The sequence below is a fragment of the Micromys minutus genome (assembly GCF_963924665.1).
Source record: "Micromys minutus genome assembly, chromosome: 3".
Taxonomy (NCBI): domain Eukaryota; kingdom Metazoa; phylum Chordata; class Mammalia; order Rodentia; family Muridae; genus Micromys; species Micromys minutus.
In genome coordinates this window covers 22,167,686-22,194,336 of record NC_137972.1, presented here as the reverse complement: position 1 = coordinate 22,194,336, position 26,651 = coordinate 22,167,686, and the positions used below count along the sequence as shown (strand labels likewise).

The 26,651-nt window shown below is 48.8% G+C and overlaps 1 protein-coding gene across 1 annotated transcript in view; it reads right to left on the bottom strand.

Annotated features, from left to right (window-relative positions):
• Positions 1–7,961: 7,961 nt before the first annotated feature.
• CLSTN3 (calsyntenin 3) overlaps positions 7,962–26,651 on the bottom strand; it is a gene marked incomplete at its 5' end in the record, with an annotated part of 29,653 nt that continues 10,963 nt past the window's right edge. Inside the window, 10 exons of the mRNA XM_080913945.1 lie at positions 7,962–8,769; positions 8,993–9,195; positions 14,617–14,752; positions 15,161–15,306; positions 16,089–16,259; positions 16,576–16,802; positions 23,783–23,931; positions 24,066–24,223; positions 24,960–25,016; positions 25,532–25,694. Of these exons, the coding sequence (XP_080770071.1) occupies positions 8,629–8,769; positions 8,993–9,195; positions 14,617–14,752; positions 15,161–15,306; positions 16,089–16,259; positions 16,576–16,802; positions 23,783–23,931; positions 24,066–24,223; positions 24,960–25,016; positions 25,532–25,694 (1,551 nt within the window). The 3' untranslated portion in view covers positions 7,962–8,628. The remainder of the gene's footprint in view (positions 8,770–8,992; positions 9,196–14,616; positions 14,753–15,160; positions 15,307–16,088; positions 16,260–16,575; positions 16,803–23,782; positions 23,932–24,065; positions 24,224–24,959; positions 25,017–25,531; positions 25,695–26,651) is intronic.

The window sequence follows — 26,651 nt, the reverse complement described above, 5'->3', positions numbered from 1 at the left end:
AACTAAAAATGTTCAAGCATATAATAATCTCAAAAGTAGAATCCAGCTTTATATCTATCTTATCAATCACTCCTCTGTTTTTTAATTTAGAATATTGATTGTACAAACAATGTATAACTACATTATTTTCATGTATATGATGTACTTTACATTCTCATACATGTGTATAATGTACTTCGATCATTCATCCCATCTGCTTCTCCTCCTTCTGGTCTCCTCCTCCCCTTCTCCCAGATTGTTTTCCTTTTCACTTCCAAATTAAATTAATTTAGATCAAAAATCAAAACCACTCTTTGCATTACGTACAAAATACACTTAAAAGAAACTCATTCTGAAATGCTGAAAGTAAGAATAGATAAAAAGAAAAGTGCAACCAAGGAGAGAAATTACAAGATAAACATCAAACAAAATGCATTCAGGTCTAAAAACACCACGAGGGAAAAAAACACCTCATAACACTAACATGTACAGTGAAGACAATAATTTTTACAAGTAGCCAAATACTCAAGCTGGGGCTCTCATACAGGAACAGTACTCAAGATATTCATTTTCTAGTGCAGTCTGAGTTAGGCAGATAAAGACTGAAGCTACAGCTAAAGTGTGGAACAACCTAGCTGTTCAACAGCAGGGAGAGACAGAGAAAATTCGGCAGAGGCACCATCAAACATTTTCAGCCACTAAGTAGTGCGAAGTTAGGCTGTGAGGCTGTTTGTAGGAGAATGGCTGCAACTGGAGACAGTCGTGGAAACTAAAGCAAATGAAGCCAGTCTCAGAAAGACTGCATGCTTTCTCCCATTTTATATAGTCACATAAAATCTTGTATGTGCATGTTTGTGTGCTTGTGTGTATGCTCGAATACATGAGTGAGTGTGTGAATGCATGGGTGTGTGAGTGTGTGCATGCATGGAAGACTGGAGGATGGAAGGAATATGGTAGACCGTCCTTAGTATATGTGAATTTTTCTTATTTCATATTGTATTTATTCGAGCTTACGAGTATAGGTGTTTCACCTACATATGTTTGTGTATGTCTGGTACCTGGAGATGCTAGAAGAGAACATTAGATCCCCTAGAAGGGGAGTTACAGATGGCTTTGAGCCTCCATATAGACACTAGGAATTGAACCTGGGTCTTCCAAGTGAACAACCAGTGCTCTTAAGCCCCAAGCTGTCTCTTCAGCCCCGGACTTCTTAAATGAATAAATACTCACCTGCAATCAGTTTGTAAGTGTTTGCCACGCAAGCATAAGTACTTGACTTTAGGTCAGCATCTCCCAGGCAGAAGAGCTGGGCCTGTCCCTGTCTACCTAGAGCCTCAGTACTGGGCAGGCAGAGACAGGAAGATTCCTAGTATTTATCGGTCAGCCAGAAGCCAGACTGGTGAGCTCTGGGTTCAGTGAGAGATTCTATCTTAAAAGATAAAATGGAAAGCCTAACACTATGGCCTCCACTCTGGCACACACATAGACATGCACCTAAATGTAATTGTACACATATACACAAAAATGTAAGCAAGCATACAACAACATTCCAACATAAATAAAGAAATTAGACCCTCATTTACAGAGGAAAAAGTAATAGATAAGGCTCATGGGTCATTCTGTAGTGCTAGAACTCAGAGGCTGAGGCAGGAGAATTTTTGAACCTCATAGCAAGGTTGGACTACATAGCAAGACCTTCTTTTGACTTTTTTAAAAGACCAAACCAAAAAAAAAAAAAAGTTAAGTGTGCTTGGTTTTGAAATTGGTGTCTAGAGAAACTACATAGATGCATCAAAAGCATTGTCCTTCGAAAAAAATAAGAAAATAATAAGCCATTAAGAAAAACTTAGAACAAAGAAATAATCATGGCATGACCATAGAAAAATGTTAAAGCCTTTTTTCTTAAATATGAGAGTATATACTTAGCACAACTCTATCGTCCCAACCTAGGAAATGTACTCTGACACTATTGGCAACTGTGTCAGGACCGACATCTGCCAGGAAGACAAGAAAAGGGCTGGGTAAAGAGAAGCTCAGCTACGAGGAAATAACAGCAAAGGTTACAGTGAGAGACAGCATCCGGATAACCTGTCTTTGGGCCATAGGTCACCAAACCATGCAGAGTCATAAGTTAGAACACCACACGCAGAAACACTGAAGGTTGAGCTGGGCACCATGCCTTCTTGAGGGCTGTGTCTATCCCTACAGCATGCAGACAGGGATGGATAAGTGCTGACTAAAGGGACTGGCTGTTATCACGACAGCTGGCTGATTGCTAAACACCCATGCTCCTCACCATGGTCAAGCAGCTGAACTACAGTTCCCAGCCTCCTTTGCTGTTAAAATGTCCATGGTATTAGTATTAGCTAGTGGACTTTAGGAATCGTAAATGCTATTCCCAGGCTTTCCTTTTGAAAGCCTCCTAGATGCCATCCTCTTACTCTGGTTCTTCCCAATGTGATGCGAGCATTCTTGCACATCTGGGCCTGTCACTGTCCAGATATCCACCGGTAACCCCAGCACCTGGCCGGCAGATACAGGAAGGTTCCTTGTACTTACTGGTCAGCCAAGAAACCAAACGGGTGATCTCTGAGTTCGGTGAGAGATCCTGCATCAAAAAGCCTTTGGAAGTCTTGTGTTGAGAACAGCAGAGGCGCCGGATGGAGATAACCTGGGTCTCTTAATTCAAAAATGATCGCCCCACACACAATAGTGTTACCAGAAGCTTGCCACTACCTTAACCTCCATTTCTTCGCATCCACAAGCCCTTACCTGAGACTCTTGGGACCAAGTATAATTTAGTATTCAGAAACAGGGGGGCTCCAACACAGTAGATGTAACATGTATGAGTGCGTATTAGTTACACACCATTCCCAGAGGGCTTTGGAGCAGCACCCTAAAACCAAACATGCTAGTAGTCCTTCAGCAACATTACTCTAGAGTCTCGCCAGGACAAACAACCTCAGCAGCGGATGAGGGAACACATTGCCACAGATGAATTTTGGAATCAAAATCAATCGCATGTTTAAGAAAGCATACATAGCTCTGGTTTCCAGAGCGGTGTTGGGACGTGCTGGTCACTGTGAAACTAAACTCTTCCAAGAGCATTCTCAGAGTCTGGTGTGGCTGGATGTTTAAAGCCCACTAGCTTATGAATGGCAGCAGAAGTGGGAAGAACTATCTCTGCTCTGTGCCAACATACACTGCAACTCTCCAGCAGTCTACCCTTCTGGTTCCTAGTGTCAGGCTCTACCACTTAGCATTTCCTCTTGAGTTGAAATGGTCCCTCCTGAAAGGAGGAGAGAATCCAGGGCCTCTTGACAGCATCTGGAAGCTCAGGCAGTTACAACATTCACAAGGCCAGGCCCCAGGTCTTATAAGCAGTACAACAGAGGGGAGTAGAGACTCTCATGCTGGCTGAAATGCCACCAAGTTCACAGGGTGTTTCAGGGGCAAAGTCTTCATGCTGGGGTGGGCCTTGGTAACAAAGCTGCCTTTGAATCACCCATCCTAATTGGGGTTCCTATTGGAGCCCCAGAAGTAACTCCAGTAAACTCACTGGTTCAAAGGTAGAGTCCGGTGGAGCTGTTTCTTCTGTCTGTGGCCAGTGCTCTGTCTGGGTGTGAGTGGACATTTGTTCACGTCTCCTCGGGAAAAGTCCAGTAATAGACAGGGATTATAGATTTAAACTCTAGTGAAAGGATTATCCCACCAAGAGCTTGGTGTAACTTTACAGTCTTCTGCCTTCTAAATTGCTATTTCTGGGGAGACGTAAAGGAAATGTCTATTTCACTCCAAATAAGGAGAAAATGAACACGTCAAAGAAAGATTGCCCCGAGCCCTGCCTGAGAACTAAATGACTTAAGTCACAGGAATATGAGTCACAAGGTCAGCTGTACTATTGAGAAGGTTCATCACGTCAATTTTGTACCTCTTGACACAGTTTGGAACATTACGTCTGGAAATGGCGATGGGATTTTACGGGAGCGCCTTCTGGCGCTCTCCCCTTTCCAATCGAAAACCTTAACAGCCGCATCAGCTAGGTAGGCGGTGCATGCCTGTGGTCCCAGGATTTAGGAGGTAAAAGCCAAAGGATCAAGAGTTCGTGGTCACTGAGGTGAGTTTATGAACCAGCCTGTGCTACATGAGAACCTATCTCAAGGCTAGGCTTTGCACACTGCTGGCATTCTGCTTGTCTACACTGGAGTCTATTGACATGTCAGCAGCCATTTTGTCAGCTCTCAATTGCCTTAGCAAATGCCTGAGATAATCTACTGAGGGAGAAAAGCCAGGAGCAAGGAGGCTTAGTCTGAAGTGTCACTGGGACAGGCAGTTTATGAAGGAACCAGCTCCGTGGGGACAGATGGCCTGAACAGCCCAGGTCTTCCTTGGTCCTGGTACTCTGTCTGGCCATGTAGTCCTGCCGTGGTCTGAAAGTTGTCACTGCTGTGCCTACACTTATTTCCCCTCCCCACAGTGGTATGGGAGGAGAGAAGATGCTTCAGGGTAACTTACCAACAAACAAAAGGTATCCTCTGACTGGCTATTGTCCCTATGAACAGCCTCTTCCTCCAGAGCCAGCCACATTGCAATTCTCAGAAAAAGGAGGAAAATACCAACTAATGATGGAGGTGGAAGAAGTCTCTCAGTCTCTCTCCCTCCTCCCCCGTCTCTGTCTCTGTCTCTCCCCCCCCCACCCCCCATGGAGCCAGCTCCAGTGTATCCCAGAGTCTTCATTCCCCCTCCTTCTACCCGCTGTGTCTAAATTTAGAACTTCGTCTGTCCTTTTCTTGTAGCGTGAGGGTATTTTAAGTGCTCTCGGGGTGATGCTGCAAGAGAGGCACCAGCACCAGAAGAGGCAGATAAAACAGCTCCCCCTGCTGATGCTAGGGGCTTACCGATCACCCTCGTGCCTGCCTCCCTTTCCATGCCTTCTTTGCTCTCAGGAAGCAACTGGGGAGACTTGGGAGCCTCTACAAGCTGCTGGGGGGGTGGATTCAGGAAATTGGTAACCACAGTGGAACGGCATGGGCATCTGTCCATCCTCAGGTGGTTTACTTACAGACATCCCCAGGAAACACCCAAGGGTTTGGAGAATCTAAGGGATCCTCACACAGCCTAAAAGAGCCCCATGTTGTGACCGGTCTTGAACTTTCAGTGAATCCACTTAGTGGAGAAAAGCTGAAATCTGAAAGAAACCTGAGATCTTCTATAGCTCCCCCAAAGAATAGGAGCAGACATGTTCTTGACCCTTGCCCAACAAAGCCCCTGAGGTGAGGACTGATGGGTTGATAATTCTGTTACAGAGAAGCCCAAAAGCTGCAAGGTGGATCTACACACACCTCACTGACCTTGCATCCAACCTCCCTGATGACACCAAGGCAGGGTTCCAGGGCTCTTGTTTGGTAACATGGAGAAAGACGCAGTGTGTTCTTGAACCAGCAGTTGACACATTTGCCTCCACAAGTGTGGCTTCCCAGGAACTCAGCACCCTCCCAGCCAAGAGTGGACTTAAGAGGGACAGAGCCCCCCCCCCCCACTGCTCTGTGTGAGGGAAAATGTGTTTGCTATGTCTAATTAAATTGAGACGAGTTGAACTTGAAACCCAGCCAAACCTGAGATCCTGGGGCTTTGCCAGATTCTCTAAGGGAGGTTAAGGAATGTTCTAGGAGATCTTGAGCAAGAAAATCATTTGGACTCTTGCCTGCTGCCCTTTCTCTAGATCACTGAAGTTGACACCCTGCCTAATTCTATCACCACCTCTCTCTCCCTCCTCCTCCTCCTCCTCCTCCTCCTCCTTCTTCTTCTTCTTCTCTCTCTCTCTCTCTCTCTGTGTGTGTGTGTGTGTGTGTGTGTGTGTGCATGCACAAGCATGTATACATGATGCTAGGGCAGAGACAGACAAGACATGGAAACAGAAACAGAGACTGAGAGAGGCCAGGCAAGAGGTCAGGAGCAGGAATGCAAGTCATGTGATGGTGCAGAAATTGCAAAGAATGAACTGAACAGTGAATGAAGGCTCCAAGGCCTCAGTCACAGCATAATAAAAGTAAAAATAATGGTAGGGCGTGGCTTCTGCTCTTATACATAAGAAGCCTCAGTCTCCGAGTTCCAGGGTGAGGACCAGAAGGTTGAAAAGAGGGAGGAGAGGAACTTTGGATGTACTGGAAGTCAGATCCACAAACTTCAAACTCTCTTATATTCTCTTGGGAGTTAAAGGTTTCCATTGTCCCAAGCCTCTGACCTCCACCTTGGGATTCTGGGGACTACAGGAACAGCTGGAAGGCTGTCACCTTTTTGGTGTTGTCACAGACAGGCAACAGCAGGAGATCCAAGTGGACAGCTACAGGAAGACACACTGCTGGGCACCTTCTGGAACACGCCTTCCACCCCCTGGCCTCCCAGGCCAATGGGTCACCAAGGCAGTTCTCCCGTATCTCACCAGTAAGTCTTCTCTGAGTCTGAGGATTACCCACAGCTTCATGCATCTGAGCCCCTGATATGTGTGTGCCTGTCCCTCCACGACTTGCAATGGATACAGAGAATCTATCTGATAGAGATAGGTACATGTGCTAGAGCTGTCATGGAGGTGTGACCATGGGGTACGTGAACACTGAAGTCTTCAATAATGAGGCATCCAAGAGGGAGAAAGCGTGAGAAACAGAAGGGACACAGTTCATGCAAAGACACAGAAGCAAAAAGAGCAGGGTGACACTGGAAAGTGCCAGTAGCTTTTGTTCCCTGCATTCAGGTATTCGAGGATAGTGGTGGCAAAGAAGCCACCTAAGGAAACTGAAGAAGCGGTGACAAGGTTTGGTCCCCACTCGAACATGGGGCTGGGTGAGAGAAAAGAATCCAGACCAACTGCCTGCTTCCTGGGTTAGGACAAGGCACAGGAAGCATGACCGCAGAGTTTGGGCAAAGGCTAAGTGTGAGGCATAGGTTGTCCAGGCATTTGCACCAGCAGACAGGTGGAAGGACCAGAAAGGAAGGGCCTGGGTGCAAGACAGACATGTGGAGCCATCAGCATACAGCTGAGAGCTGGTCCAGAACAGCTGATGGAGGATGGACAGAGGAGAATGGAGCATCGGCAGACTAGAAAGCCCCAGCTCCACCCCACGGTGCTATAAAGGACCACAGGGAACTAGGAAAAGCTGATGTTTTAATTCTCCTGAAGCGTGGTTCTCTGATGTGGCCTGGGACAGGGACAGTACAGGAAGAACAGGGTCTACAGCAGCAGCCCCCTCTCCACTAGCTCCATCTTGTTCTATCCTTTATTGCCTGGGGCCTAGAGACACAAAGGCCAGTGAACAAATGGCCCAAAGGTTGTGGACAGACCAAAAACCAAAACTCAGCCACGTCTGTCCGTGTGAGGAGAGCTAAGGCCGCTCAGAACTACCGTCAGGGTGTGTTGCAAAGCAGAGATCCCTTGGGCCTGAGCTACAGCAAAAAGAGCTCTTGATCTCTTAGTTGCAAAGACCAGGATTGCCAGTGTCCTCCCTTACCCTTTCCGACTAGAGATGCGCTCTGGTCGGGATTTTGACAGTGAGGGGGAGGGGCTGACAATGTCCGCTAGAGAGCGGTGGGCATCTGCGCATGCGTCTATGTCATTCTTTTCCAGGATGCAAGGGGAAGGCTATGTATTTACGTTCCCAGAGACCTGCCAACCTAGAGATTTGCACAGCCAGGGCCAGCCCTGCCCTGTCACCTCGACCTGCTCAGAGGCCTAAATGGCCCCTAAGATCAGAAAGCCCACAACCACACATTATCAGCCAGGTAGACAGCAAGCAAGAACTTTTTTTTCTGGTTGTTTTATTTGAAAACCCTAGGGTGCGGCCCTCCTTTACCACACCCATCCCCTACCCTCACCCCAGGACATGACAGTGCCACACACACACACACACACACACACACATACACACGCACACATACAAGGCTGTGAGCTGCACACAGAAACACAGGAGCTGCGCTCACGACAACATTGAAAAAATATACACTATATATAATACACCCCCAGGGTCCCGCTCCTCCTCCTTCCCCACAACCTAGGCAAAGCAGGCCGTGGAGAAAGGAGCAGAGACTGTAAGACCTTGGTACTGCTCAGGCAGGAGAGGAAAAGAGGACAAGAGAGGGAGGAGGCTGAGAAGAGGGAGGAGCGGGGATCCCCAGAGTAAAAAGGAAATAGAGGCAAGGGGATCCTAAGGGAAGCAGGAGGGGGCGGGGCAACAGAAGGACGGCCCCAAGGACTTAACAGAGTAGAGAAGGACACGGCAGCAGGTTTCCATCCATTCCATTCCCACCTCAACCACGGCTGTTGCTAACCCCATCCCTAATTCAGTGCATGGCTGGCGGGGCGTGCTGCCACAGGTGGGCTACAGGGCAGCCAAAGCCATCCAGCAATTATCCTAATGCCGCCAGCAGTGGCAGATGCCACAGGAGCACATCAGGGGAAGGGCAGCCCGAGGCAGGGGCAGGCTGAAGGAGGAGGGCAACCCCTGTGGGGCCTCCTGGGGTTCTGAGACTGAAAGAGGCTCCGAATGAAGAGCTTTCTCCCTCTTGGTCTCTCTTCTCTGAAAATGCCTTTCTTCCTTTTTTTCCTGGGTGCCTGTCTCCCCAGGGGCAGGCCTCTCTCTTGGCAGGGTTGGAGCCTCAGTAGCGGTGTGGGGGGTTCTCGATGATGCGTCTCTCGTCGCTGCTGGGGGAGTCGGCTGCTTCCGAGTCACTGCTGTCCTCTTCCTCTTGCTGGCCACCAGCAACCCCTGCCACACAGGTCTGCTGGTTCTGGTAGGTCTGGAGAAGACGAAAGCAGAGAACCAGAGCTCAACAGCCTAGCCACAACCAGAACCTCTCCTTGAGGACGTGCAAGCACGTACGGCATGCGCCATTGCAGTGTCCCTCCCCAGTCTCACCCTTCCCCCTCCGTGCTCTCGGCAGCTGCACTAAGTTTCCGCCTAGGGGCCTAGGGCGTGGGCCGGCATCACAGGTTTTTGCTTCATCCCTCCTGGCCACTCACCTCCATGGGATTCACGATAATGGTGAGAGCTGAGTCATCCCAGAAGAGGTCAGGGTCTTTCGGGTCAGCGGAAGCCCCTGAGGGTCCGCCAGTTCCTGAGACGCGGCGATGAAGGGAGTGGATCCGAACGAGGCCCAGGATGACCATAAGCACCAGAAAGCCCACACATACCACAATGATGAGAGTCGCAGCACTGGGGACCACTGCAGGGAGAGCAAGAAGTCAGGGACTCGGACCTGGGAAATTCTAGCTCAGGGGTTGTAGGGTGCTGATGGAAGGAACTGCTCAGTGGAGAAAGTCCAAGAGTAAGTAAATAAACCACAGCCCTCAAAGGTGATCTTGAGGAGGAGAATAACCTGAAGAATTGGAGGAGAAACAGACCCCACCAGGAAGTGTAAACAGGAAAGGAAGCAGTGGGAAGCTGCTCCAAGGGCCAAGGCACACAGATAAGGAGGCTGTAAAGAGAGGCTGGTGGTGTGGAGAAGGCCCCAGCCTAGTGCTACCTTGAGCAGCCATATTGCCTTTGGATAAATAGCAAACACTAGAAGCTGCCTGTGTCTTTCTGCCTGGATCTCCCCCAGGGACCACCAGCTCCCCAGAGGGGAAGACAGGGGAAGCTCCAGGAACTGACAGGGCTGAGAAGCAAAACAGCTCTAAGCCTAGCCTGCTGACCAGAGAGAGGAGCAGCTGTCCTCAAGGCTGAGGAGAGGTCCCTTCACTTACCCACCTGGTCTGGGCTCATTCCTGTTCCGTGACAGTGACACCTCCCTTCTCCTTGTAGGCCTGAGGTTCCTGGTCCTGCCGGGCTTCTGTTCCTTCCAAGTCTCCCCCTGAGGTGTTCCTACCTCCACGTCTGCACTCCCAGGCCTCCCGCCCTGTAGCCTCATTCTGATGCCCAGGTTCAGGGGTGCATGAACTCTTACAGGCAGTGAGAGACAGAAGGGCATATGCACTCTCACATGGACCTTGGAGCTGATAGAAGAAAGGCAGATGTGCAGCCACAGGCACATGCCAATGAAGAAAGAGTGGGCACACAGCTGGACAAACAGCGCCATGCCCCATACCCGAGCCAGGCCTCTAGTTACCCACACTCCTGCCTGTACCAACCACCTAGCAACCTGCTCACACAGTAGGATTAATGGAGTATATGTCAGCTCTAGCATGGCACCAAAGAGCCGTATGGGCAGGGTCACCCAGCTCCCTACCAGCTGGGCAAACCAAGAACCCCCCTGAAGGAAGACATACACACTGTAGACCTGGGCCCGAAGAGCCACAGAACGCGCGGCTGTAAACACAACCCAGGCCCCATTCTGTGCACACAGAATGAGCACTCGGAGAAGCATGAGGAGGCAAAGCAGAGGAGCCCCAACCCCCAGAGATAGCAAATGGAGAAAGAGACCCCACAGATACACTCCCAAGCAAAAAGCCCTCCTGGGCAGCTGGATCGCTACCTGCCACATGGGTTCGAGATGCCCCTCACACTCCAGGCAGTCCTATTCCTGAGAAATAGTCCGTGGGTGTGTGGCTCGGAAATGCACTAGCAGTTGCACACAAGCAAGCCCTACATAAAGGTCACATCGCAACCCAGCTTCAAATTTACCTCCATCCTAAAATTCACACCATCCAAAATCAACTGAGAATAGTGGGGATGACATCAAAACCCCCTCCCTGTACTCCCAGCTGGGTCCCCTCTCACCAGCAGCCAAGCACACACACACTGCCACCACTCCAGGAACAAGCAGGTAAGTGTCCCAACAGCCACACAGGGCCCCAAGGCCACACTGATGGCTCCCCAAGCTAGTTCACATGCTGCCGTGACCGATGGCCCATTTGGACTACTTGCCAAATAGAGCTAACCCTGTAGGGGCGGGGCCGGCAGGTTCTCTCTCTAGCTTCTGGCTCCAAGGCAAAGATCAGCCTGGATGGATCAGCGATTCTCAGCTGCCTGGTCATGGGGGAGGAAGGAGAAAGGGGACAGCGCATCTCCTTCTGTGTACTGTCCAAACAGCCCCTCTCAGATGCCCGAGTCAACGGGCAAGTCCAAGGAGTAATGACCCCGCCAGAAGACGGCCCTGAGGCTAAGCCCAAGCAAACCCACCTTCAGAGTGCAAGCCACAGCAGATGACCTTGTGACTTCAAAAAGGACAAAATGCAGACACCCCAGCTGTAGGCCAACAACTCTGATTCATTAGCATACGCCAGAAGGTTCGGAGAATTTTTAAATTAGCTACAGACAAAAATTGAGACCTCAAAAAGCCCACTAGATCTTGCTATATTAGATCTAACTGGCGAACTATGGCCTTGGGGAACCACTGTAGCCAACATTAAAGGATGTTTTAGCAAATGGTTCATGTGACCATAGGGACACTGTTGAAAGTGCCATCCATGGCCCAGCATAACCCCGCCCGTGATGAAGAAAGCCTCTGAGATGTCCTTGGGTGCCCATTCCCTACCCTGTGATTCCACAGTTGTTAGGGCTTCTCTTTGGCTACCAGCTAGCAGGGCTTAGCAGCCCCACAGCAGTTCACAGTAGGTGCTTTATATGAACTGACATCAGTCCCTGGCTTCATCTCCTTCTCCTCCCACTGCTGCCCCTCCCTCCCTCCTTCTTAATTCTTTTCTCTTTTAAGTATTTTGGGTTGAGTTCATTTGTCTTGTTTTATTTAGGTTTCATTAGAAGGCCTGTCACTTGTTGCCCAGGCTGGACTTGAACTCCTGGACTCAAGTAATCCTCCTTCCTCAGCCTCCTAAGTAGCTGAAAATACATTGCCAGGCTTCCTTTCTTCCTCCTTTTCTTTCTTTCAATCATGGGCCGTGACAGAATCAGTCATCTTTTTAGAAGGAATTCGCTTTTTGTTTGTTATTTCATTACACAAGGTCACACAAGGCCATTTTCATGAAAGAGCATAATGTGTTTTGGGTATAGTCACCCCGGATGCTCATCCCAGCTTCCCTGGTCACTAGAGTGAGCCCTTCTGTTTCCCAGACAACTTCCATTCTCCTTCCTTGCCGTCACCATTTTTTAATACTGTTTCTTTGCACATCTTCCTAAGGTGCTTCAGGTACTTGTAGAAATCAGTGTAGAGAAATGGTTTCCAAACTTTGCTATGACAGAGTTACATGAGGATCTTCAAATTTAAACACAGGTAGAGCTGACCAATGGCTCCACAGCTAAAGGCGCTTGCCTTGAAAGTCTAGTGGCCTGAGTTCAACCCCTGGGAAACATGGAAGAACTTGCTGATTCCACAAAGTTGTCTTCTGACCTCTGGCACATATGCCCACATATATACTTCACATATACACAAACACATAATAAAATTAATTAATTAATTAAAAATTTAAAAAAGCATCAATCCCCATTTCTCCTCACTTTGAGGTGTCAACCACCAAGAGGTTTCAAAGTTCCCCATGTGACAGATGTGAATTAAAGTTTGGGGTAAGAACATCTTAATGGTCTCATGACTTGTCTCTCTCCTTAACTACCCTCTCACATCCTCACTGACTGTCATGCTTCTGCCTGAGACCTCCTGCTCTCGAGGACCCAGTACAAAGTCCACATATGTCACCGAATCGTCCTTGACCATTCTTAGTCACCAGCTCCTCTTTTGCCTGGTTCTCAAGAAGCTGCACTGAAATTCGCCTCTGTCACTGGAGGAGATGTCAGCAATGACTTCTCCTGCAGTTCTTAGGGTAGTTTAGCTTCATGAAACCCTAATTCTGCCAGGCAGTGCCTAGACTCGGGAGATGAAGAAGAGGGAATACCTTGGAGTCCGACGCAATGTCTGGAACAGGTTTGATAGGTATGGTTGAAGTGTGTCATCGGCTAAGCTCAAGCCCTATCATACATAAATGGCCTCAGAGAAATGTGAACTCTGTACCTACTAGGGACAAAATAAGGAATGAGGGGAAGAGAGGGGGACTGCTCTCCACGGAAAATCATCTGGTTGGCCTGGATGTAAGTCACAAAAGGGTTTCACTGGAGGGAGAATGGAGGAGATCCCGTGGCAGTGCTAAGACAAACAGTGCCGTAGAGCCAGGACAAGGCAGCGGGACACCCAGGGAGGAATCTCTGAACACAACAAACACACCCCTCCTGGGAGCTCAAACCAAAGAGAGAAAGAACAGAACCGGACCATAACACCAAGATCTAGCTCGAGCCTGCTCACAGGAGCAGAGCGAACTCATGGGAGTGGAGTTCAGCATCCAGCCCCCAAAAAAATGAAGTATGAGGTGACTCGGTGGCCATGAGCTCCTCAGGGAGTTACCTAAAGAGCCTGTGACCTTTTGCTGCCTTTTCGAAAGAGTCAATCTGTGGCCTTCGGGGGTGGGCTTAGTGCTTAAAGCATTTCAGTGCTCTCCAGTGCCAGCTCTGACAAAATTGGGTAGTGAAGTTGGGTAACTTCACCAGGCCAAAGGCAAGGTGTGTCTCAAAAGTGACAAGAATAACTGCACCTCCAGATGGGCTCGGGGGACAATTCCAAAAAGGGCTCCCAAAAGTCACTCTCGGCAATGTATCACCATTGTTTGGATTTTAACAATTCAAGAAAAGACTTATTTTACTCTTCAGTATAAATATTTGGGCTACAAGATGGTTTGATGTCAACTTTATAAAAAAGGGAAGGAAGGAAGGTGGATGGACAAACGGACAGACAGATGGATGGATGGATGGACAGACAGACAGATATGATAAATTCATGAACCACAGTGGAATCATAGCATGCCCCATCAAGACAGCAGCCTCAATCTGCCAGAAGCAAGGTTAATTTTTTTCTTCTTTGTGCTCACATTTGCACCTTTTGTTTTGGTTTTGGTTTTGGTTTATTTTGTAATTAAGCAATTCTTAGTATTAGAAAAAAATGAGCCACTAGTATAGGACCATAACCGGGAAGCAAGACGGCCCCATCCTCATATAGCATTTAGCATCTGTTGATTTAGAAATATTTAGATTTAGAGAGCAAGTGTGTGTGTGTGTGTGTGTGTATGTGTGTGAATGCATAACCCATGGTACATGTGTGGAGGTCCAACTTGTGGGAATCAGTCTCTCTCTCAGATTCAATGCAGGTAGGTCCCAGGGGTCAAACTCAGGTTGTCAGGCTTGACAGCTGAGCCATTTTGCCACCCACCTGATTGTTCTTCTTTTCTTTCTTTTTTTTTTCTATTTTAACTGACAGATCTCACCACGTGGCCGAGTCAGGCTCCCCCCAACCCACAGTCTGTCTCTGCCTCTTGCGTGCTGACGTCATAATCATGCACCACTGAACACAACTCCTAAAAGCCCTTTGTCCCTAGCACATCTTCAGGCTGTGCTGGTATGAAAAGGAACTACATAAATAACTTCACTGCAGAAGCTCTCTAGAACCCAGCTAACTTTGGGGGGACGGGCAGGGACAGCAGCAATAATAATAAAGATGCCCACAGCCCACATTCCTTGTGGCTCCAGGCTTGAGCACCCTGCACTGGCCCAGGATTCACCTTCACAGTTGACAGCCCAGAAGGATGAAGAGATTGTCCCACTGCTGTCACTTGGGCTGGCACCATAGGAAACAGAATCCACTCCCTCACCTCCTCCCCTCCCAAGGACATAGCGACAGGTGTTGTACCCCACCTCCCCTCAGCTTACGCACTGGAGTTCCGGTGAGAGCTGGCCAGGCTGTGTCCAGCCATCTCAGGAGGAGGCTGGTGACCTCGGTGCAGGAACTGCTGTGAACTGAGCACGTGGCTGGGATGGGCCACCCGGTTCATGCTATGTAGGACGTTGACCTGGGGAAAGGCAGGACCCTGTGAGTACAACTGCTTCTCCCCAAGGCCCTCCCCTCCGCACCCCACTCCAAGCTGGCTCATTATAGCCCTCTCTCACTTGGGGTGAGACTCATAACACACAATGTGGGGGGCGGGGGGAGTCAGAAGACAACTTGCAGGAGACACTTCTCTCTATTGGCCAGGCAGTTTCTGAGGATCAAATTCAAATGCAGAAACACTGGGCTCAGCTGTGAGCCATCTCTCCCACACCATAATCACCCCACCATCTCCTCCTCCGCCATCTGTCATGGGTCTAGGAATCTTCAATGCAACAAAGTCCCTATGCATCAGCCATCTATCCTAGGCCAGTACATCCTGGCTCCTTGCCCAGAGCAGGTGACCAAGAAAGGAAACGGATGCTCCAGGTACCTCCACAATGAATTCGTTGCTGGAGTATCGGCCGTTCATCTCCGAGCAGGAAAGCCGGAATTTCCTGGCATACAGGGCAGCTCCATGCCGTAGCTGATAACGAGCCTGCCTCAGGATCTCTTCATACACTGTGATGGTCTCCACCCCTGGGGAACAAGGAGACAAGCTCAGTGAGTCTCAGGCTCCAGTTGACAACACAGTGGGAGGGGCGCTTAGCCTCCATCCCTCAACAGAGTTGTAAGCTGACAGCTCAGAGAAGAAATGCTCCCACACACTCCCGTCTACAGGAGTAGAGTAAGCAAAGCCTTATTTGCTTCTCTGCCCTTCTCACCTAGCCCTGTGGCTTCCGGGACACCCCAGGGATGGAAGAGCCTGGATAGTTATGGAAAGGAAGATAAAGGCATCTTTTGAGGGAAGGTAATGGAGGGGACACAGCTCTGGTGAGGGCTGGAATGGAAAGGGCTTGTCATTGTCATCTCCCATTCTCCTGGGGGCAGCTTCCCCTGGGAACCGTCACCTCCCACCCACCATTTAGTGAGGTGAGCTCTTAAAGGGGTGTGGGGTGCAGGGAAAGACAGAGAGGGTCATCAAAGAGCTGGATGCAGGGAAAGACAGAGAGGGTAGCCTCATCAAAGAGCTAGGAGACATGGAAGCTGGTTGAGGAAGACAGAAGCTGAAGAGAGATGGCAGAGACCAAAGAGGCCATGGAAGTAAAACCAGGAGAGTTGGTAAGTTGGTCTATGGAGAACAGAGAGAAAAGAAATATTCAGAGCCTCTGCCCGGGCACACTGCCCTCAATCTGAGAGCCAGAGGCTCTTCCAGCTAAGAAGAAACAAAATGGCGTCTGACTAGCATCCCAAGAAAGGAGGAGCCATGTTGGAAAGAAAGTCCCACACAACAAAGAAGTCAGACACTTGGCCGCACTGACCAGCAATGGTGAGGTAGGCGGACGTGTTGGTGAGCTCCAGGCCTCGCTGCTGCAGGGAAGCCATGTCCAACAGCAGGCTCTCTCGTTCAGGGTCCAGGTCATCCCCCACCAGAGAAATCTCACAGCCGTCCAAGTTGTGTACGATTTCATCTGACATGCGTGTGTCTGTCACTGTGGGCAAGAGTCAGGGTCAAGGTAAGAGCTGCAACCATTGAGGTTCTGAGACCCAGACATTGTTATCACATATGGCCAGTCCCCCCTGCCCCACGCAGGGTCATTCCTTAAGGAAGGTAAACATCATGAAATCAGCATGCAACATTTCCTTCTACTTGCAGGATTCTTTCCCACAGACTCTGGGTTTTAAGGGTAAGTTGTTCTCAGTCACACAGACACGAGGAAAGCCCTTCCAGCACTATAGTTGCTCTCTCAGTTGGGTTACAGACATCACCCTTCCCTGGACCAGGTCACTCTTCGGGGTCATCCTCACCTGTACCCTGCCAACTCTCATCCACTTTGGCCTCCACCTGGTGAGAAATGGAGCAGGTGATCTGTAGATCAGGGAACAAGGGGACTCCCTCCGGTCCCTCAAAGTCCACAGCAGGGCGAGCAAAATGAGCTGTGCCACTTAGGAGGATCTGGGGGGCATCGGGCTGAAGGACCACCACATAGCCTTCCACTTCCGGGATGGAGACACATGACTCTTCACTAAAGCATCTATAGGAGAAAAGAGGTAGCTTGTCACGCCAACACCCTCTCCCCCCCAAAATCCTAGAGTCTGCCCAAGCATGATGGCACCTGCCTCTAGTCCCAGCACTTGGGAGGCAGAGCAAGGTGGATCTCTGCGAGTTCAAGGCCAACCTGGCCTAACCAAAAGTTCCAGGCCAAATAGAAATATACAGTGAGACCCCGTCTCAAACCTAAGTCTGATGTCTGGTTCATACTTCTGAGCCCCCACCTCTACAGGACCTACAGAGGACCATCCCAGAGTGAGGGCAGGAGTGCTGGCAACAGCGGCTTCTCTAGGCCCCACCCCGAGAGCAAATCTGAATAGGTCACTAGTTCAGGAAAAGCAGAAGATAAGACAGGCTCAGCCTGTGGGGTAATCACAGCATTGAGGCTGTAAACCATGGAATGTCTGTCACGTTCTATTTTAGCGAAACAATGAAGGAAGGGAATCCAGTGAAAATGGACATACATTGAGACAGAGTCTTGCTATTTCTCACCAACTTTCTGCCCTTCCACAAAACATGGTAACACATGCCCATAATCCCGGCATTCAAGAGGGTTGAGACAGGAGGATTGCAAGTTCCAGTCAAGCCTACACTAAGACTCTCTCTCTCAAAAATAAAATAAAATAAAATAAAATAAAAGCATATACACACAGTTCTTTATCCAGTGAAATTTACATGGGTTCAGTAAAATATCAGCCAACTTTAGGCCCCAAAATATCCAACACTAAAACCGGGCTAGGGTTAGGTATCTGTAGATAATGTCCTGTTTTTTGGTGTGTCTTCTATCCTCTTTACTGGACATCGGCCCAGAAGACTCAACCAACCAGCCTGTCATACCCTAACTGTCCCAGCCCAGCCCCTGTGGGTCACCTCGACCTCTCCCAGTCTCAAGCTCTTGTTAGCCTAGGAAGTATTTTGTCACATCATTCCCTTACAGCAGTGTTTCTGCACTACAGAATAAGGATAAGAGACCAAAGCTCTATAACCATGCATGGCTGAGGCAGGAGGATTACTGACAGTTCAAGGCTGTCTTAAACTACACATTGGAGTAGCTCGACACCCTTGGCTAGATAGCAAGTCCCTGCATCTCAGAGGGGAAAGGAAGGAATATGACACACACAGTTTAATTGTCCTAGACTCCAATTACCGAAGAGAAGGTTGCTATGGTGACGTGGTGCTGTGCGGTACATGTTTAGAACAACACTATTCATCAGGAATTTACCAACAGGAGTGTCTTTAGTGCTACTTAAAATAGCTTAATATTAAATAAATAATCAACATTTTGGTATCACTGTAATTAATGGGTTAATTACAATACGTGTAACTACAGTATGTTTATTCACTACGTCAAACATATGATTCAACCTGTTTTTGTTTTTTTTTTTTTAAATTCCTTGGCTCTTCCAAGGTATTGCAGTTCAGACTCAGTACATCATGTTCTGATGGTTGAGTGGTAGGCACTTTACCTACTAAGCCATCTCTCCAGCAGGGAACTTCTCCAAGATGACTGAAGATATCACAATCAGGATTTTGCTAGAAATGTCCCTAAATGTTAGACCATTCTGCTGAGGTCTAACGAGGGGGTGGAAGAGCAACTGGAGTAAGGACCATCCTTGTACATACTGGCAAAGGTCTGACCAAGTCCGAGCACTTTGAAAGCAAAACTTAAAGTCAATGAACAGGAATAGCTCGTAGGGGCTGGAGAGATGGCTGAGCATTGAAGAGTGCCCTCTCTCTGCTCTTCCAAAGGACCTCAATGCTGTTCCCAGCATCTACTACAGCAATCCATAACTGCCTGTAAGCCCAGCTGCAGTAGGTCAGATGCCCTCTTCTGAATTCCACAGGCACTCAAAAAAATCACATGCACAAACACATGTGGTACATACATGTAGATACAACTTTTCTTGTAAAAGATAATTAGTGAAAGAAACTTAAGAAAAATATTGAAGGCGTTGTAGGAATGCCTTTAGTCGTGGGATTAAAATGAATAGAAGTGATTTAAAGGTGAAGTTCATAACTCAAAAGCAAACAGCTAATGGATATGAATGATTCACAGCCTCCCCAGCAAAGAAAGAGGAAGCAAACATGGTCCTTTGATAAAGGAATCAGTGTGGACAAAAGGAAGGTGGTACTTATCAGGACAACAGGACAATAAAGGCATTTCCAAGATTTTCAGGACAGCCCCAGAGTGTGGAGAGAGATCAACATTCCAAGCCTGGGTCAGCTCAGGTCTCTGCTCCCTACATTCTGACACTGAGTCCCATTTCCTCCCAGAATCATGGTTCAGCTATCCCAGACGCAGCTTGGATCACCCACAAGAACACACGCAGGCACTAGAGAAGAGGCCATGGTTCATTTCACCTAGATTTCAAACTCTGTCACAGACAGCCCCTTCCAGAACAGGTATGTCTAGCCTACACATGCTCCTTTCATTGTATTAGGGAAGCACTTGTTCCACTGCACAGATGGAGAGGAATTTGCCTCAGGGTACATCAGCCCCTACCTCTCACCTGGATCTAACCTGATGGCGCACAAGACTGCGGGGGTTTTGCCTGGATGCTGCAATGAGATGAGGCAGTCAGGATGGAATGAATGTAGTTTGTGTGTCAGAAGAACATAAATGGAGTGGGCCAAGGACAGATCTTACGGTTTAGCTGCGTCCCAAAAACGTGTGTTAGAAACACAGTGTAGCAGTGTTAGGAGGTAGGACCTAGTGGGAACCACTTAGCTCCTGTCTGATTCATCCCCATGGATTAGCACTGGGCAGAAGAGACCTGAGCTCCTTCTCTCTCCTGCCCACAGTTTGTTTCCTTTCAAGCCCTTCCCCTCCTCCTTCCCTCCCTCCTCCTTTCTCTCCTCCTTTCTCTTCTTTCCTTTCTCCTTCCCTCCTCCTCTCCCTTCTTCTCTCCCTTATATTCCTCCTCTCCCTCCTCCTCCCTGCTCCTCTTTCCTTCCTCCCACTCCTCTTCCACCTCTTCTTTCCCCTCCCTCTTCTTCTATCTTTCTTCCCCCTCCCACTCTCTCAGCTGGGCCACTAGATGATACATCAAGAGTCCCTAGTCAGATGTTGGTCACCAATCACCAGCCTCTAGAACTATAAAACAAACAAACCCTAAATCTCTGTTCTTTCTAAACCACCAAGCCTCAGGTATTCTATTACAGTAGCACAAAACACCGAAAGCCAGGCATGGTGGCACGGTGCCTGTGATTCTCAGCATTAGGGAAACTCTGTGAGTTTAAGGACTGCTCAGGCTATAGAGCAAGGAAGGCCCTGTCTCAGAACAACAAATAAGAAAAAAGGCTGACTCAACCAGTCTTGGCAAAAGGGTTGTAGTTCTGAAGGACTGAGAACTCTGGTGTCTGTGACTGTGCTAACGGAAATGATTTGGGTGACAGGACTGGGATCATCAGTGTCACCGAGCACACCCAGGTGACCGGTGCAGATAATAAAAAGATCTGTGCCCTCTGCAGGTGTGAAGGGCTGGGAGCCCTAAAGAGCCCAACATGACCTACAAATGACGCCAGCGGCCTGGGAGTGGAGCGGAAGCAGTGGCAGACCCGGGCCACAACAGTGCTCTAGGGGATTCAAACAGGAAGAGAAGGCTATACCGGAGTCAAAAGCCAAAGAAATGATTCTGCATGGCACACAAACCCCCCCCCCCCAGGATTTGGGCAGATACTGTCACCCCAGATTGAGCAGGAAAAAAAAAGGAGAAAAATAAAAGTGAGGAGTGAGAAGGAGGAGGAATTATTTCTGGACTGTATAGTAATGGAATGTTTGTTGTTTGCCTGTTGAAGGAAGGTGAGAAGATTTAGAAAAAGTTGTAATTAAGGCAGCTTTGAGAGGGTGGAGGACATTCCAGTCAGAAGTTAGATCGTACTCTACAGAGCGAGTGCCAATAACCATGGGATTCAAGGTGGGGCCTTGAATCAGTGACTGGAGTTAAGTTTGCAGTTTTATGGCACAGAGCTCACAGTATCTTTTTCATTAGAAAATGGTCTGGTTTGAGCTAGGCATGGCAGTATACACCTCTAACTCTAGCACACTGGAGCTGAAACAGAAGGATCTCAAGTTCAAGGCCAGCCTGTGCTATCTGGTAAAACCATTACTAAAATAAATAAATAAATAAGTCTGATTGAGCATCACTTGGCCAGTCTTGGTCGGGGGGCAGGGGGGTGAAGTAGAAGTAAATTAACTGCTTAGGAAAGTAAGACAATAGGGCAGGCTAGAGTCATGAGGGATTGAGTCAAGAGTTAAGCTCAAACTCAGGGACAAGTCCTGTGTGGCTTGACAGTGGATAGAGCTTGAAGGACAAAGGCAGTGAGGAGCCAAAGATGACTCAGGCCTGAGTGACCTCAAGGTCAGAGATGCCATTAGAGAAGTTCGGAGCACTGACCCATCTGAGTATGGGTTATTTAAAGCCAATTATTTCAGCATTGACTCATCCGGGTTGCAACCCTGAAAGAACTAAGTAGCGGCTACAGCGCACAGGTATAAAGTCAAGAACCATGGTCCAGGCGAAGCTGGGGAGAAGGATGGCTTTCTGTCTCTCCAAGGGTCCATATTGATTAGGCAGCTTTCCAAAAAATGCATCTTTTTAAAGTTTAAATCATTTAATTTTTGCAACAGTGGCGGTACAGACCTTTAATTTCAGCCCCTAGAGGGCTGGTGTAGGAGGATCACAAGTTCAAGGCCTGCCTGAAATTCAGATGGTCATAAACATCTTTGTCAACTTATGAAGACCCTATGTCTCAAAAAAAAATGTAAAAATAGAGCCAGGGATACAGCTCAGTGATGGAGTGCACAAGGCCCTAGTACCAAGAGAAGGGGTGGGGCCAACCTGCATTTAAACATTGACCGGATAGTTGCATAAAGCTGGCTTTAAATGACCAGAAATCCGAACACTGGAAACTGGAAGCCATGAAAGCCACACAGGCTAAGAGAATAGATGTTAATAGGCTTCTGTTTCTTCTGTGAGTGAGACACACACACACACACACACACACACACACACACACACACCTACCTCACATCTCCAAATGTCTTTCTATGATTTCAGGAAACCAAGGCAGACCAACAACATAGTAGCCCATAGAAAAGTCAGAACTGGGGCTTATTGGCTTGAGTTGGAAAGATGTTTGCTAAGCATGTACAACAGCCTGGTTTGAGCCCCAACACCACACAGAACTGGTGTGTGTATGTATCTGTGCCTGGAATCTCAGCACCCAGAAAGTAAAAGCAACAGGATACACAGTCCAAGATCACCCTCAGTTAGACAGTGAATGTGAGGTCAGCATGGACTACGTGAGACCCTAAAAAGAGAGAAGAGACCTCATAAAAAAAAAATGTCAAGGTCCCTTCCCTCTTCTGGCAAGACCAAAGTCAGTTTCCAGCTTCTGTTAATACACCTCTAGTGTAGGCCTGAACAAGGTAGGAGAAATTCAGATGAACCAGTGAGCAAAGACATCGACACAGTCCTTTACTGGATGCCCCTGCCAGAGTTCCACCCTTGGCCAAAACACAGTTCTCCCCTCTAATGTAGTTCCTAAGGAAATGGAAGGGATAGAAGCACCTTAGGAATTCTGACTATAGGACTAGAGAGATGGCTCGGCAGTTAAAAGCACTGGCTGCTTTTCCATAGGCCCCAGGTTCAATTCCCAGCATCCACATGGTGCCTCAGTACAAGGTATAATTCCCAATCCTAGAGCTCCGATGGCTTTTGCCAGCACTGAACAAATATGGTTTGTAGAAATATACATAATACACCCATAGAGATATAAATAAATGTTTTACGGGAGACATTTTGGCTAGTAAATAGTGGGGTGCATCCAGCTCTGTTCAGTGTCCACAGTCTGTGACCTTTAATGCCACAGTGAAACCACGTGACTGCCCAGCAGCTCCATTCCACGGGTCTGACAGAAGCCTGGAAATTGTGCCCGGTTACAACAGGGCTCAGAGCGTTCCAAGACATCTGAAGTCACATGCTTCAGGGAATATATGGAGAAATTGAGGCAGAGAGGAGAGAACACAGGAACTCCTGATTCCTGATTTGTGTGGTTCACCCACTAGATGGCGGTATGTCCTAAAACTGCCCTCCAGACCATAACTAGGGGTGAAACTGCCTTCCCAGAGGACCCAGCAACACCTACAGAAAGAGCACTGTAACAAGCATTAGCCCTGAATTGTAGCATTTAACTCATAACAATTCCACCGGTCAGGTTCTATTATCCCTCTAATATCTAATAATCGAATCCAATAAATATCTAATAAAATGCCAATCTATATCTAATAAATACTTCTACCTTAAACTTACCCACAATTTTTCGGCTGAAGAACTCAAAACTCATCCCATTACAATACAAAGCTTAGCAAAGTTTTCCTCTAATCTACCAGCTAGGAAATAATCTCTCTCTTTTGGAAAGTCGCAATCTCTGTCTCAACTATTCTCCTGCCCAACCCCTATAAAAGCAGCCTTGAGCATTAGGGAAAACAAACCGGCAGGACACTGTTCCACTGAAACGTTCCAGAATAAACGGCAAGCCAGAGTTGGCCTGGGACCACTGGTGGCTTAGGTTTGTCATATTTATCTTGCAAGAACATGGTAAAGTCGGATAAGTAGGAAAAATGAACAGAGCTCGCCATTGGTCCAGGGTCATCCAAATAGAATTGAGTCAGGATTAATGTCAGGTGCCCCAGCTTCCAGTCGTCTCTGCCCACTCTATAGATCAGCATAAAAAAGGTCAACACCCCCAAATCCTGGCATCACATCTTCACAGAGTGTAACAGAATGGGAAACCTGAGCTTCTCTACCAGCATGACCTTCAACAGGTCGGCTGTCCTCCCTCACTTGGGACTCTGAGAGGACCGTGAAATGAGAAAGGTACGGCTAGCTCTAGTGATGTCTTAAGACAAAGAGCGACACTGACTCTGTTCTATGATGAGCCCGCCTACCCAACACTCACTTGACAGCGGTGGTGAGGCGCAGGGGCCTGACGCCGGGTGTGGCAAAGCGCAGAGTGTTCATGTAAGCCACATGCTGCAGGGCATGGTTGAAGGTCTCCACATCATCCCCCTCCAGGGTGAGCAGGGACTGCGAGGGGTTCACGTGGACCTGGGTCCCAGACACAGACATAGCTGAGAGCAAGACCAGGAGGCAGGAGAGGGAAGGAGCAGAAGTGTAGAGGGGTCGAGGGGGGTCGGGGCCAGGGGCATGCCGGGAAAGAGAGGGAGTGGAAAGGGCTATACCTTCATGCCTTTGCCCAGGCTCTCGAAATCCCTATAGTCCAGCCCCTCCCGACATGCATAGAGGCACTCGATGACCTCTCGGCTCTCCAGGCGACCTGAGCGAACGCTGAAACCAGCTAGGTAGCCATGGAAGTAGTGGTGGATCAGCAAGGGGTCTCCTAGGGCAGGAACACAGGAGCAGGGCAGGTAGTGAGAGGACAAAAGAGGAGCAGAGGAAAGGTGGGCCGAGGATGGGGCTGAGAGAAAAGAGAAAGGAAGACGGAGCTTGAAAAAGAAAAAGAAAATAAGAGATGAGAGGTGAGGGAGACGTGGGAATGAGGGGTGGGACGGAGGAGATGGAGGAGACAGAATTCTTGCCTACGCTCTGGGTTCTATCCCCTAGCACACACCAGAAGAAGAAAAGTGAGGGGGGGGGAACACAGTGAGGAGGGAGAGGAGGAGGAGAGAAAAGAGTGGACTTGTAAAAAAGCTTCTAAGAGGAGAAGGAGGAGGAGGAAACCACAGGAGGAGCATTAGAAACCAACAGGAAATGGGGGGACTGAAAGAGAGGGCATCTTTCCAGGGACATGCGGGGGACCAGGATGAATGTGTGTGAGCTTCATGGATGCCTAGACTGGCCCCTCCTGCTACCTGCTTTCTGCTATGTGGCAAGTCAGCAAGAGAAATGGTACCACATTCTATGGGCAGGGAGAAAAAACACGCAGAATCCGGCCAAGCTGTGTACCCAGCCTTCCTGCTCCAAGGAGAACCCTGCCTTGATCTGGCTTAGAGACCTGTGAAGGTGGCGTGTGAAGGAGAAACTAGAAAAGGCTGGATTGGGATAGGTAGAGAGAGAAGCACACATAAACCAGTTGAGATTAGAACTCTGGCCTCCAGATCTCACCCACGGTGTACCTGAGGTTGTGTCTGTACTGTTTTCTCCCCGCTTCTCCTTCTCTTTGTTCTTCTCTTCTGCAAATCAGGGGGGGGGGGGAGGCAGTAGTAAGCTGGGGACTGTGACAAGAAGTTCTATAATTCTAAGTCCTCTCATGCGATGCAGTGCTTGCAGGCTCTCAGCAGAGTCCTGACCCCTCTTGCAGGCATAAATGGGAGGACTCTGGTAAGCAGTCTGCAAACGGAAGACTAACAGTCCTCTGGAAGATATCCCTGTCCTCCTGCAAGGGAGAAGCTGTTGAAATCAACTCCTTGAGGGGACAAAGTGAGAACTGGCTGGAGTTACGCTGTCGATCTGTGGATGGAAATGCCACCCAGTTTCAGCTGCTGACCCACACAACGGGGACCCGGGTATCAGAAGCAGAGGTCTCCTCCAGCAGAGATCATTGAGAGTAGACTCAGCCTGCCTAGCTGTACAGAGAAGCAGGAGGCAGCCTCTGCAGAGGGGCAGGCCACCCTTGCTCCTCACCTGACCTCCTCCCCTTACAGCCCTAAGCCACCCGAGTCTTTACTGAGAGGGTCGGGGGACCCACCAGTCCAGCAGGCCCCAATCATGAGTGCAGGTTCCCTCCTGGGTGGGTGGATGAGACCGTTGTCGTGGATGAGAGCCGGGTCGAAGGAGATGCCATCAGTATAGAGCGTGACTGTGGGGAACTCGAGGTTTAGGGCATAGTGGTGCCACTCGTCGTCACAGACCTGGGGGTGCAAAGTGAGGGCAACAGCCCCCCAGTTACTTGCTCTCCGAGGAACTAGCCCCAGCCCTCCCTCCATGTCCTGGAAACAAGACAGTCCTACACATCCCCAGGCCTAGCAGCAGGGCTGCCTACCCAGTTCAAGGAATAGCACCTTTGTCCAAGATCTATAGGGCAGGCAACTTAGTATAGAAAACTCCTAGTATAGAAAACATGTAAAACTATAAACAGAACTAGCCGCAAGGAGTGCATCCCTAAAGTCCAGCAATTCTGGAGGATGAGACAGGGTGATCACTTGCATGGGGGGCATGAGGAGGTGCTTGAAGGTCAGCTTGGGCAACACAACAAACTCGTCTCCGAAGTAAAATAACAACAACAAAAAATATGTAGTAAATGAATTTTCCCAGCGACATTTATGAATGGAGAGATGAATGACATCGTGATTTCCAGGGTGGATTCCAACCCAACAGGACCCTCTAGGACACCAACTGTTTCCTTCTGCTGCTTCTGAAGTCACCAGAATGAGGGACAAATGGACAGAGGAAGGAGTGGAGCTCTCTATCTTACCAGCTTCCCAGTGGTGGGAGCCCTGAAGGCTCAGCACAGACCCTCTCCCTTTTCTCTCCTCTACACTCTCTTCCTAGGAGTATCCTGGTCTGCTCATAGGGGCTCAGACTCCACAATCACACTGGTGAAACCGCCATGACCATGATCAAACCAGAGTTCTCCCCGATTCTATGTTTTCTGTTCATATGTCTCAAGGCCACCTCACATTCAACACCCCTAAGATGGAAGCCAGGACGCTTCCCAGCTGCCCACACATTCCCACCCTCCACACCCAAACCAGCAGGTGTGTTCATCTCAGGGGCAAACAAACCTAACAGCTGTGGGTCTCTAGGACTCTCTAGCTCCATAGTGACATCCCTTTTGTGTGAACAGTCACCACAATTCCATCCGCTGA